This window comes from Bufo bufo, chromosome 4, assembly GCF_905171765.1.
Source record: "Bufo bufo chromosome 4, aBufBuf1.1, whole genome shotgun sequence".
NCBI classification, from domain to species: Eukaryota; Metazoa; Chordata; class Amphibia; order Anura; family Bufonidae; genus Bufo; species Bufo bufo.
The window spans coordinates 22,337,403-22,352,307 of record NC_053392.1 but is presented as its reverse complement, the minus strand read 5'-3'; the positions used below and the strand labels follow the sequence as shown (position 1 = coordinate 22,352,307).

Below are 14,905 nucleotides of genomic sequence, written 5' to 3'. Positions count from 1 at the left end.
GGAAATCAAATAGTAATTTTTTTTTTTCATGTTAGCCCATTCCTGCTGCACACTTACAACATGATGCTGTCAGAGGTGTCTTGGTTTATTTTTGGTGCTCTCCTGGTCTGGTGGGGGCCCATTCCTGGGAACAAATTCCTGCTGCACACTTCAAACCTGCTGCTTGCTGTCGTGCTGAGTTAGGCCAAGCTATGTGTAGGCCTTTTACTGGACCCTTAACATCTACCTGCTGCTGATGCTAAAGTCTGTCCTGACCCTGATGACTTATGTGTAGGCCTTATACTCCACCGTTACCGATACTTGCTGTTGTAGGTCCTGACACTGCTGAGTTATGTGTGGGCCGTATACTACAGTGTTACCATGTACCTACTGCTGTCTGTCCTGCTGTCTGTCCAGATCAAGATGAGTTTGACCCTGGAATAAAGTGGCCTTACAACTAACTTATAAAATTACACCGTAACATTACATTATAAAAAACGAAAGCACGCTGTATCAAACTGAAAAACAGTATTTATAACAAACATAATAACAAAACATGCCTCTAGGACAACTTTTGGAGCTTCGATAATAGCTCGTCCATTTGTTTAAATCTGAGAAGGTACTTTTTCTCCATTTCCCTCTCTTTCTTATTGACTCGCTGACGCATCATTTTCAATTCCATCATGTCTTTGCAGTATTCTTGTTTAAGCTCTTCAAAGTGCTTTCTGCACTTCTTCACTACTGAAAAAAAAAATGAAAAAAAAAAAAATTTCAATTACGATTACTTACAAGACAATTAGTGCATTGTGTTTAGTATGTGTTTAAACACTGCCTATTTACATCTAAATACAATAACTATAGATCTTTATGTTAATTATATTTTGGTCTTCTTAGTGATAGTTCGGATAGAGTATAATGTTATTTATTTGGTTAGTTAATAGTTTTTTGGTAGTTTACAGAGAATGGTTCATTATTTTTTTTTTTCTATTACACTAGTTTCTGTTGTCCCCTCATTGTTGCCACTTTTAACTACTTCACAGCCGGTCATTAAGAGTAGGCCTCAGCGGGACGTGACTTGACGCAGAGGGACAGTCTATTACGGACCAACAGACACCCTGCCCCCGGGCATAAACGTTTGTGAACCGGGGTGCAAATGCTGCTCAGCTAAACAGGCAGCCATGTTAACTAAGGGCGGCTATTTTTCAGATTCATTACACATGTGCATTGCAGCTCCGGAGATGCAGGGTGGTGGGGGGATCGTGGGATGCTTGTGAATATGTTATGTATACCAAATTATAGTAATGTGTGCACATATTTACCCTCCCGATGGGGGGTGTAGACCACCTCTTCCTCCTGTTCTAGAGCTGGGGGGGCAGAATCTGGTGGCCGGGAAGGTCCAGCCTCCTACTCAGTCGCCTCTGTCTCGCCAACATCTTGGGGGGAAGTGGCCTCCACATTTTCTCCCTTCTCCTGCTCCTCTCACTTCTCCTCCTCCATGGGCACCTCCTCAGTTTTTGTTTTTTTGGGTTGGCGGACGGAGGGAACGGGTCGACCTGTAATAATGACACAATTTTAAGAATTTATACAAACAACTCAGAAATCATAATAAAGGTAAAGATTAAGAAATTTCTATATGGAGGAATCTGCATGGGATTATGAATTATACCAATAGTGGATTTGCCTCATTTTGTTGGTAATAAAAAAGTTATATAGATGGGTGGAATTTGTTAGGAAGGTGCCCTATAGGGTATTGTGACTGGGTAATTGACATTTAGGGAAACAAAACAACAGTTCGGAAATTAGATAAGGGGTTATTGGATGGTGTTATGTTGGGTATATAATTTTTTGTGGCTGCCAGCATTAGACTGTCTGCCAAGCCGCATTTTGAAGATCTGCTGCCAGACCCGCCCTCCCTCCCTGTTCATTTAGTTGTCATGAGAACTTTATAATTAGAAGGAGGCTTAAAGTCTCCCCCTTAACTGTGACTTTGACGGTGACCGCCCCTTCAACAGTGACTTTGATTGTGACCGCCCTTTTAACAGTGACTTTCACGGTGACCGGCTCTTTAATAGTAACTTTCACGGTGACCGGCCCTTTAACTGTGAATTCCACAGCGCCCGTCAGTTGGCAGTTAGGATTTAAGTAAAAGGCTGGCAGGCTTGTATTGGATAATACAGGTAATTTTTTGGGAATATCTCAGGAACGGTACGTCATAGAGAGCCGAGACCCCCGCAAGATTTCTTTCCAGGTAGCAGGGAATGTGTATACCAAGTTTCGTTGAAATCAATGGTTGCGTTTTTGTGTTTTTGCGGAACATACACACATACATCCTTTATATCCCATGCAAATTGTGTGGGGGATGTATGTAATGGTCGGGGACTTTGACCGGAATACTGATTGATGTTTGCAGTTTATGTGGATATAAACAAAAATACCTATATATATTTATGTGTGTGTGAAAGGTACGAAATCATCCGGTGACATCATACATCAGTACCGCGCTGGTATAACAATATATATACAATCTCAGCGAGGTAGAGATGTATGATGTAACCGGAAGATTTTGTACGTGTCACACCAGGTATTAAGTAATCATTTGAAAAGGGATGAAATACGGATGTAGTAGAGAAAACACACATGCTTTATGAGACGTGTTATGTAAACTTAATGCAATTAAATGCGTTAAGATATTTTATAAAATGGCTTTTGTTTCAAGATTACGGGATGAGTTAAGAAATTTTAGTTAAGAGTTTGTGTGTTAACCATACTACATCTGTACGGATTAGCAGCATAACTGAATATATACATTACTGAGTGTTGTAGAGAGAGATACACAATTCATGTAAGCATTGTACCTGGGCGTAATCGCCTACTGCAATCTTCTACACGATCTGGGTGCAGGCGTTTGAGGTCGCAATATTTTTTTTGAATGGCCTTGGGGTCATGTCATATGCCGCTTTTTCATTTTAATTCCACCCGGACAGACCGTACAATGGCCTCTTTTTCAACCCTTTTCTGGGTCCAAGGGTATCCCCGCTCCAGAAAGCGCTGAAAGATAAAGATAAAAGGCCATCCTTCATATAAGATAGGGCCAGGGACTATCCATAGGATTCGGTATATTGGGCAGACTAGATGGGCCAAATGGTTCTTATCTGCCGACACATTCTATGTTTCTATGTTTCTATATTGTACAGCATGGTATATGAATTATACTGTACAGTCGTGGCCAAAAGTTTTGAGAATGACACAAATATCAGTTTTCACAAAGTTTGCTGCTAAACTGCTTTTAGATCTTTGTTTCAGTTGTTTCTGTGATGTAGTGAAATATAATTACACGCACTTCATACGTTTCAAAGGCTTTTATCGACAATTACATGACATTTATGCAAAGAGTCAGTATTTGCAGTGTTGGTCCTTCTTTTTCAGGACCTCTGCAATTCGACTGGGCATGCTCTCAATCAACTTCTGGGCCAATTCCTGACTGATAGCAACCCATTCTTTCATAATCACTTCTTGGAGTTTGTCAGAATTAGTGGGTTTTTGTTTGTCCACCCGCCTCTTGAGGATTGACCACAAGTTCTCAATGGGATTAAGATCTGGGGAGTTTCGAGGCCATTGACCCAAAATTTCAACGTTTTGGTCCCCAAGCCACTTAGTTATCACTTTTGCCTTATGGCACGGTGCTCCATCGTGCTGGAAAATGCATTGTTCTTCACCAAACTGTTGTTGGATTGTTGGAAGAAGTTGCTGTTGGAGGGTGTTTTGGTACCATTCTTTATTTATGGCTGTGTTTTTGTGCAAAATTGTGAGTGAGCCCACTCCCTTGGATGAGAAGCAACCCCACACATGAATGGTCTCAGGATGCTTTACTGTTGGCATGACACAGGACTGATGGTAGCGCTCACCTTTTCTTCTCCGGACAAGCCTTTTTCCAGATGCCCCAAACAATCGGAAAGAGGCTTCATCGGAGAATATGACTTTGCCCCAGTCCTCAGCAGTCCATTCACCATACTTTCTGCAGAAGATCAATCTGTCCCTGATGTTTTTTTTGGAGAGAAGTGGCTTCTTTGCTTCCCTTCTTGACACCAGGCCATCTTCCAAAAGTCTTTGCCTCACTGTGCGTGCAGATTTGCTCACACCAGCCTGCTGCCATTCCTGAGCAAGCTCTGCACTGGTGGCACTCCGATCCCGCAGCTGAATCCTCTTCAGGAGACGATCCTGGCGCTTGCTAGACTTTCTTGGACGCCCTCAAGCCTTCTTAACAAGAATTTAACCTCTTTCCTTGAAGTTCTTGATGATCCTATAAATTGTTGATTGAGGTGCAATCTTAGTAGCCACAATATCCTTGCCTGTGAAGCCATTTTTATGCAACGCAATGATGGTTGCACGCGTTTCTTTGCAGGTCACCATGGATAACAATGGAAGAACAATGATTTCAAGCATCACCCTCCTTTTAACATGTCAAGTCTGCCATTTTAATCCAATCAGCCTGACATAATGATCTCCAGCATTGTGCTCGTCAACATTATCACCTGAGTTAACAAGACGATTACTGAAATGATCTCAGCAGGTCCTTTAATGACAGCAATGAAATGCAGTGGAAAGTTTTTTTTTGGATTAAGTTAATTTTCATGGCAAAGAAGGACTATGCAATTCATCTGATCACTCTTCATAACATTCTGGAGTATAAGCAAATTGCTATTATAAAAATTTAAGCAGCAACTTTTCCAATTTCCAATATTTATGTAATTCTCAAAACTTTTGGCCACGACTGTACATTACTGAGTGTTGTAGAGAGAGATACAAAATCCATGTAAGCATTGTACCTGGGCATAATCGCCTGCTGTAATCTTCGACACGATCTGTGTGTAGGCGTTTGAAGTCGCAATATTTTTTTTGAATGGCCTTGCGGTCATGCCATATGCCGCTTTTTCATTTTAATTCCACCCGGACAGACCGTACAATGGCCTCTTTTTCAACCCTTTTCTGGGTCCAAGGGTATCCCCGCTCCAGAAAGCGCTGAAAGATAAAGATAAAAGCATATAATCACAATTTTTTTATTATACAAATATTCAAAAAAATAATCCACTACAAAAGTTACATATTTAAAAGGAAAATATTAGATTTAATGTTACCGATATAAGATCAGATTGTATTGTGATTATATGTATATTGGCCAGCTAAGCTGCGATGTACCTGCCTCGTGAAGTGACGGTACGGTATTGGGTGTACTGCTGGTTTACCTCCCCATGTTGCACCCTGCAAATACTTTTGATCCGACAAAAAAAGCTCATGGACAAAAAATTTAATCTACAGTATATATATTGTGTGTATGGTATATAGTGTGTGGTATATATTGCATGGCAGGAAAATGGACGTGCTATGTGAATGTGATAGATATTTATCTGCTGTCCATACATACATGCTACTGACATAGTGCTGTGAAGTAACAAGAATACTCAGTGCATCAATTTAGCTAATATAATGGTATAATCTTCTTTGTCTAATAGTTGTAACTTTTTTCTCTTCTGAACTTCTGATTTAAAAAGAATTAAGACTCTTAAAAAAAAGATTATAGCACTATATTAGCTAAATTGCTCTATGTTTGTATTTTACGAATATTTGCTAAATTGCTATATATTCTTGAAAACGAATATATAACAATATAGCGAATATATTCGTTATTTAGAATATTCGTCAGTTTTTTTCAATATGAAAAAATTATTACTTCCAGCTTAATTTGCTTGTGGATCAATGAATCATTGGCCCACAAGCAAGAAGCAGTGAGGAATCATGTTTTCAGATGTTTAAAAATCACGAATATTCAATATAGCGAATATATAGCACTATATTCAAAATATTTGCAAATTCTCAAAGTTGCGATATTCGCTAAAAATATTCGTTATTAGAATATTCTCGCTCAACACTATTCAGCAATAGCAAAATGGGCTACTTCTAGTCACTGTTTCAATTTTCCTCCCCAGAAGTCCATGGGGTCAGGAAATAGTGTTGTACTGATATCCTTCACCCACCGCTGCCTCACTCCTTCCTGTAGGCCCAGACACTGCACTACTCACAGTGGCCCCACTCCTCTTCCTTCCACAGCTCTGGTTCCACCCACCATGGTCTTCTGTGAGCCAATCATACTTTAAAGGCTTCCAGGCCTGCTCTATAGTGCACATGCATGGTTACTCTCAGCCTCTTAAAAGGTCAGCATGCGCACGTCCAAATCCTTTCCCACCCTGTCCCTAGGTATATAAGTTGCCCTCCCCTCTGAAAGGGAGCTTGAGTTTTAGGTTTTCTAGTCTCTAGTAAAACGCTAAAGTGTATTTTCTGTCTGACTACCCATTTACCTTACTCCAGCCTGACTACCGACTCTGACTTCTAGTTGCCTTCCCTGACCTAAACCTGTTTCTTGGATTACCCTACTGCCACCGGTCCTGATCTCAGCCTTGTCTCACGGATATCCTTGTATGCTGCCTGCTCTAACCTCGGCGCATCTCCTGACTAGAGATGGCCTTGCGGTTCGCCCGGCGATCGGTTTGCGGCAAACTTTATTCATTCGCGGTTCGCCAAACATGCGAACATATGGCGATATTCCCCGGCGCCATATTCTTTTACATTGTGAAGAACTTTGACCCATGACACATCCATCAGGTGGTACAGGACAGCCAATTGAGACATTTCAGCACATGGACATACCCCCTACCTTATAAATAGACCTGATCTGGCTGCCATTTTACATTCTGTCTTTTGTCAGTGTAGGGAGAGGTTGCAGTGTGGAGCAGGGACAGGCTGTTAGGGACACCAAACGCTAGCTAATAGGTCCACAAAAGTCCTTTTAAGGACTGGTATAGGTGTGCAGTATATAGGGGTGTAATACACTTATAATATACTTTCTAATATAGAAAGCATATTATAGAAGATTTGTATAGTGCAGCATTGTGACTGGTGATCGGTTCTGCAGCGATACTACAACTACAAAGAGTGACAAACGCAATTAGAAAGAAGTATTATAACTGGTGTGATAGACCAGTGGCCCCCAAAACAACATATTGAAGCGGGGTGTTATCTAAGAATATACTTTTTAAATAGTGTATTTGGGTACTGCAGAAATGTAGCCTCTTTCACTGCGTTCCCTCTGCTACACACAGTGAGAAAATTTACAGGAATTTTTTTTTATAACTGGTGTGATAGACCAGTGGCCCCCCAAAATGACATATTGAAGCGGGGTGTTATATACCTTCTTCCACATACACTGCACTTCTTTAGATACTTTTGTCCCAGGGTCATTAAAAAAATGACAGGCAGAGGAAGAGGCAGGCCCTTCCGCAGGGGTGGTAGGGGTAGGGCAGGAGCACCAGGCTGGAGCCTAAGTGGGAAGTTGCAGAAGGTGCGTTCAATTACGTCAAAGGACGCACCAGACTTGGTTGAGTGGCTTACTCAGCCTTCCGCTTCTGCACCCTCCTCATCCTCTCTATCTGCACCCTCTTCACTCTCTGCTGTGTGCACCCCCAAAAACACCACCACCAACACCACCACCATCATATACCCTCCGCCTGAGTCACAGGAATTATTTTCCGATCCATCACAAGACATTTCCGATGCACAGCCATTCTTGGCATCGGATCAGGAAGAGGAGGTAGCAACAGCCGCCACTCAGCAGTCTGACGACAGTACCCAGATCAGCCCAAGGAGGTTGGTCCCCACTGTTGCTGGTGTGTGGCCACCAATGCTTTTAATACTGGGGAGGGAGGGGGGGCCGCACTGGCCACCAATGCTTTTAATACTGGGGAGGGAGGGGGGGTCCGCACTGGCCACCGATGCTTTTAATACTGGGGAGGGAGGGAGGGAGGGAGGGGGGAGCCGCACTAACCAGCAATGCTTTTAATACTAGGGAGGGAGGGAGGGCGCCGCACTGGCCACCAATGCTTTTAATACTGGGGAGGGAGGGGGGGCCGCACTGGCCACCAATGCTTTTAATACTGGGGAAGGAGGGAGGGGGGGTCCGCACTGGCCACCAATGCTTTTAATACTGGGGAAGGAGGGAGGGGGGGTCCGCACTGGCCACCAATGCTTTTAATACTGGGGAGGGAGGGAGGGGGGGTCCGCACTGGCCACCAATGCTTTTAATACTGGGGAGGGAGGGGGGGCCGCACTGGCCACCAATGCTTTTAATACTGGGGAAGGAGGGAGGGGGGGTCCGCACTCGCCACCAATGCTTTTAATACTGGGGAGAGAGGGGGGTCACACTGGCCACCAATGCTTTTAATACTGGGGAAGAAGGGAGGGGGGGGGCGCACCTGGCCACCAATGCTTTTAATACTAGGGAGGGAGGGAGGGGGGCATACTGGCCACCTATGCTTTTAATACTGAGGAGGGAGTTTTATTACTGGGGAGGGAGGGAGGGGGGGTGCACTGGCCACCAATGCTATTAATACTGGGGAGGGAGGGGGGCCGCATTGGCCACCAATGCTTTTAATACTGGGGAGGGAGGGAGGGGGGGCCGCTCTGGCCACCAATGCTTTTAATACTGGGGAGGGAGGGGGGGCGCACTGGCAACCAATGCTTTTAATACTGGGAAGGGAGGGAGGGGGGGCCGCACTGGCCACCAATGTTTTTAATACTGGGGAGGGAGGGGGGCTGCACTCGCCACCAATGCTTTTAATACTGGTTAGGGAGGGGGGGCCGCACTGGCAACCAATGCTTTAATACTGGGGAGGGAGGGAGGGGGGCCGCACTGGCCACCAATGCTTTTAATACTGGGGAGGGAGGGAGGGGGGGGCGCACTGGCCACCAATGTTTTTAATACTGGGGAGGGAGGCTGCACTGGCCACCAATGCTTTTAATACTGGGTAGGGAGGGGGGGCCGCACTGGCAACCAATGCTTTAATACTGGGGAGGGAGGGAGGGGGGCCGCACTGGCCACCAATGCTTTTAATACTGGAGAGGAAAGGAGGGGGGGCCGCACTGGCCACCAATGCTTTTAATACTGGGGAGGGAGGGAGGGGGGCCGTACTGGCCACCAATGCTTTTAATACTGGGGAGGGAGGGAGGGTGGGGCCTCACTGGCCACCAATGTTTTTAATACTGGGGAGGGAGGGAGGGCGCCGCACTGGCCACCAATGCTTTTAATACTGGGGAGGGAGGGGGGCCGCACTGGCCACCAATGCTTTTAATACTGGGGAGGGAGGGGGGTCTGTCCCCCTGCTGCCTGGCAGCACCCGATCAGGGGGCTGAGATCCGCACATTTAACCCCTCAGGTGCGGCACTGCCCCCTGAGGTCCGCAGGGGGCAGTTATGTACACAGTTCTTAGTATATTCTAACTTGAAGCGTCCCCATCACCATGGAAACTCCTCTCTGTTAGAATATACTGTCGGATCTGATTTTTCACGATAGTGAAAACTCAGATCTGAAAAAGCTGTTATGCAGATGGATCCGCACTGAACGGATACCATTGTTTGCATTTATAGGTGCGAATCCGTCTGTGCAGATACCAGATGGATCCGCACCTAGCTTAGGAGTGAAAGTAGCCTAAAATAGGGACTCTTGACTTTACATTGAAAGTCAATGGGGGATGGATCCGTTTACAATTGCACCAATATTGTGTCAATGTAAACGGATCCGTCCCCATTGACTTACATTGTAAGTCAGGACGGATCCGTTCGGCTCCGCACCGCCAGGCGGACACCAAAACGCGCCAGCAGGCACTGCCAGTTTTCTCAGCCACCAGTCAGCGCCAGCTGTTTCAGCCATCAGCTGCAGTCTCAGCACCACCAGTCAGTGCCAGCAATCAGTGCCAGCAGTATCAGCCACCAGTCACAGTGCCAGTGCTCTCAGCACCACCAGTCAGTGACAGCTGTATCAGTCACCAGTCACAGTGCCAGTGGTCTCAGCACTACCAGTCAGTGGCAGTCATATCAGCCACCAGTCACAGTACCTGCAGTCTCAGCCAAAAGTCAGTGCCAGTGACGCATATTACAGCTACATATAAGTCAGTATTACAGTAAGAGAAAATATTATCTATACTAATAAAAGCCCTGTGTACGTGCGTGCGTGTGTGCCGATTATAGAAGTGCGCATGCGCAGCGGACGGAGACACACACACACAGGCCAATCCAGGTCGCAGAGCCGGGCTCGGGGCACAGCAGCGCTCAGGGAGGAGGACGCCGGGAGTCGAGCACAGCGGCTTTCAGTAGTTGTACTCTGCCCGGAGCACACGGGACAGCGCAGCCGTCACAGATCCCGGGGAGCCGTCCACACTGAGAGACGACTATCTTACTCAATATGCCGCACTGCGCATGCGCCCGCTTCCCCACACGCGCAGGGCGGCCAGACGCCGCTCCATCGGCACACACTCCACAGACACTACATGTGCAGCATCCTATTGTAATGGCAGCGGGGGTCAGTCACTGTATTGCACCGGCCCCGCTCACTTACTACATGGTGAGGCAGGAGGCCTGGCGGGCGGCCAGGCACTGGTAGCATAACTCACTAAGTGACACCCCTGCTCCACCCACTGCATGAATGAAGCAGGCGGCGCAGGCGCATGACCTAGTGAGTAAAGCTGCCAGTGCCTGGCAGCCCGCCCGGCCTTTTCCCTCACCATGTAGTAAGTGAAGAAGTGAAGATCGTTATTATTATTACAGTTATTCAAAGTATTACTACTCTGAGCGAGGCCGGTGCAATACAGTGACTGCACCGGGCCCCGCTGCCATTACATTCACACTAAACAGCGACACTGTTATGGGGGGATCTGTGGATGACACATAGCATAAGATGCTATGTGTCATCCACAGATACCCCCATAACAGTGTCAGCCACAGACCCCAATAAGTGTCACCCACAGACCCCAATAAGTGTCAGCCACAGACCAGCCCCATAACAGTGTCATCCACAGATACCCCATAACAGTGTCAGCCACATATACCCCCATAACAGTGTCAGCCACAGACTCCAATAAGTGTCAGCCACAGACCAGCCCCATAACAGTGCCATCCACAGATCCCCCATAACAGTGCCATCCACAGATCCCCCATAACAGTGCCATCCACAGATCCCCCATAACAGTGTCATCCACAGATCCCCCATTACAGTGCCATCCACAGATCCCCCCATACCAGTGCAATCCACAGATCCCCCATAACAGTGTCATCCACAGATCCCCTATAACACTGTCATCCACAGATCCCCTCATAACAGATTCATCTTGTCACGGATGGTGTTGCAGAAAGCTGGAACTTATAAATAAACATCCGACTGGCTTGATCCCAAACTAAGGAGCATATGGGTGAGCCCTATAAAACCCCTAGAGCTCTCCCCGACTGCTATGCCCATGCAAAGATCTCCATGGTAGACAATTGCATGTCCTCGTACCTTATACTATATGACACCTGAAAACCCTATAATAGTGAGGTTACACGACCACCGGCTCCCTGCACTTAACACGGACGGAGTCAGGGTCACCTACAATCAAGCCAGCAAGAAACACAAATAAAGGAAACAGACTTATCTGAGGAATCAGGAGAAGCAGCCTCCAGCAGTGAACACAATCCAGGAAGAAATATAAACCGCAAAGTGAGGCAGTATGGGAGGGAATATAAAGGGAGACAATCAGTGCAAATAGGTGACAGCTGGGAGAAGAAAAGGAGATGAGAAAGTGAAAACAAAGAACATCATACAACAGGTAGAGAAGAACGTCTGACAGACCTTCTCACAGAGCTGGCGGTGACACATCCACAGATCACCCATAACATTGACATCCACAGATCCCCCATAACAGTGTCATCCACAGATCCCCTATAACACTGTCATCCACAGATCCCCCATAACAGTGCCATCCACAGATCACCCATAACAGTGCCATCCACAGATCCCCCATAACAGTATCATCCACAGATCCCCTATAACAGTGCCATCCACAGATCCCCTATAACAGTGCCATCCACAGATCCCCTATAACAGTGCCATTCACAGATCCCCCATAAGAGTGCCATTTACAGATCCCCCATAACAGTGTCATCCACAGATCCCCCATAACAGTGTCATCGACAGATCCCCCCCATAACAGAGCCATCTACAGATCCCCATAACAGTGCCATCCACAGATCCCCCATAACAGTATCATCCACAGATCTTCTATAACAGTGCCATCCACAGATCCCCCATAACAGTGCCATCCACAGATCCCCCCGATAACAGTGCCATCCACAGATCCCCCCATAACAGTGCCATCCACAGATCCCCCCATAACAGTGCCATCCACAGATCCCCCCATAACAGTGTCATCCACAGATCCCCCATAACAATGTCATCCACAGATCCCCCATAACAGTGTCATCCACAGATCCCCCATAACAGTGCCATCCACAGGACCCCCCATAACAGTGTCATCCACAGATCCCCCATAACAGTACCATTCACAGATCCCCCATAACAGTGTGCCATCCACAGATCCCCCATAACAGTGTCATGCAAAGATCCCCCATAACAGTGCCATCCACAGATCCCCCCATAACAGTGCCATCCACAGATCCCCCCATAACAGTGCCATTCACAGTTCCCCCCATAACAGTGCCATCCACAGATCCCCCCATAACAGTACCATTCACAGATCCCCCCATAACAGTATGCCATCCACATATCCTCTCCATAACAGTGCCATTCACAGATCCCCCATAACAGTGCCATCCACAGATGCCCCCATAACAGTGCCATCCACAGATCCCCCATAACAGTGTCATCCACAGATCCCCCCATAACTGTGCGATCTACAGATCCCCCATCACAGTGCCAGCACTACTGTTCTAGCGCCCGTTATTGTAACGGGCTTAATGTCTAGTATATTATATTCTGACATTCCTTTTCACTATGTGTTTGACTCTCAAAATTGTTGTTGGAAATTGCGTCAACGTGGTGCAGAAAAAATTATTGGACAAATGTATTCTGTCAACTTAATATCAGATGCAGAGCGTTACTGTCTGCGTCTACTATTGCTGCATGTGGCTGGTGCAATATCCTTTAATGATGTGAGGACGGTACATGGAAATGTCTATCCCACTTTCCAAGATGCTGCAAAAGCAAAAGGACTTATTAATGATGATGACGTGTGGGAGAACACTCTGGAAGATGCTGTCCACTTCACAATGCCTAAACAATTTAGGGAATTATTTGCATATGTCTGCGTTTTTGCATCATTGCAAAATGTGAATGCACTTTTTCTAAAATATGAGCAATATCTCATAGAAGATTTAGTTCACAAACATAAACAACACAATGATGATTGCACAATTTGTCGAAGGTTCGCACTTACAGAAATAGCCAACATTCCGGTACTACATGGCAAAAACTGTGAAGATTTTGGATTGCCTTCCACAATGCCAAATACTGATCAACTTTGGAATATGTATGACAAGGAATTACAAAATACAAAGCTGAAGAAATTGAGAAAACATTAAACATAGAACAAAATAGAGCTTCAGAAAAAATATTGTCTGCAAGCAGAAATGACAACCTTTGCAACCGTTGTTTTTTCTTGGATGGTCCAGGAGGCAGTGGTATAACCTATCTTTACAAAACTCTTCTCAACACAGTTCGTGGAGAAGGTAACATTGCACTCGCTGTAGCCTCAACAGGTATAGCAGCCAGTCTTCTTGAGGGTGGAAGAACATACCACTCACAGTTCAAATTATCTGTTCCGATAGTTGAGAACTCAATATCAAATATGCGTCTCAATTCTGATGATGCTAAAAGTTTGAGATCATCTACAGTACTCATTTGGGATGAGTGTACAATGGCCCCGTCTATTGCTCTTACAGTGGTTAACAAACTGCTAAAAGAAATAATGGATAACTAGAAAGTTGGAGGAAAAGTTTTATTACTTAAAAACTAAGATAAAAACATCCTGCACGGTATGATATACAAATGTGCGGATGTCCCTGGCCATATTATTGAAGAAAACCACAGAAATAAGATAATAATGCACTTAGTAAAGTAGATGCAAGCATTATATATATTGACAAAGTCCTCACTCTGATATGATAATATCTGAGACACTTAGTCAATATATTTTGATCAAAACACATCTAAGCCCGCCTACCAAGCGCCAAGGTGGTCTCAGGTCAGGCGGGTCCTACGCTAAACCTACCTAAGCCATTGGGCTTCTATGTTCAGGAGCGCAGACGCCGCACATATTTCTGTGGTTTTCTTCAATAATATGGCCAGGGACATCCGCACATTTGTATATCATACCGTGCAGGATGTTTTTATCTTAGTTTTTTCTGTGATTTTTTTGTCTATGTAGTATTTGCTTGAGGGAGTGGCACCTTCAAGTGTGAATGCGCACCTATTTTATCTTGGGAGTAGCATTCCTCTGCACTTTTGCCCTTCCTATCCAATAGAGCGCCTTGATTAGGTGGTACATATAGGTGTGCTGGCTCCTCCTCCCATTGGCTGCTTGATGCACATGGAGGTGACTAGGAGCAGCACACCATATGTGCGGCGTCTGTGCTCCTTAACATAGAATCCCAATGGCTTAGGTAGGTTTAGCGTAGGACCCGCCTGACCTGAGACCACCTTGGCGCTTGGTAGGCGGTCTTAGATGTGTTTTGATCAAAATATATTGACTAAGTGTCTCAGATATTATCATATCAGAGTGAGGACTTTGTCCATATATAATGCTTGCATCTACTTTACTAAGTGCATTATTATCTTATTTCTGTGGTTTTCTTCAAAAGTTTTATTACTTGGTGGAGATTTTCCTCATGGTGACCGGACAAAAATTGTTGAAGCATGTATAAAGTATAATAAACTGTGGCAAAACTTCCAAATACTTAACCTTACAAACAATATCCGTTCAGTTGATACTGAATTCAGCAATTGGTTGATCCAAGTTGGCAATGGTGATACACCACACATTGATGGTTT

The 14,905-nt window shown here is 45.4% G+C and overlaps 1 protein-coding gene across 1 annotated transcript in view; it reads right to left on the bottom strand.

Annotated features, from left to right (window-relative positions):
* Positions 1 to 541: 541 nt before the first annotated feature.
* Positions 542 to 14,905, bottom strand: part of LOC120998903 (vomeronasal type-2 receptor 26-like) — a 29,964-nt gene continuing 15,600 nt past the window's right edge. The window contains exon 4 of the mRNA XM_040429781.1: positions 542 to 720. Within this exon, the coding sequence (XP_040285715.1) occupies positions 542 to 720 (179 nt within the window). The remainder of the gene's footprint in view (positions 721 to 14,905) is intronic.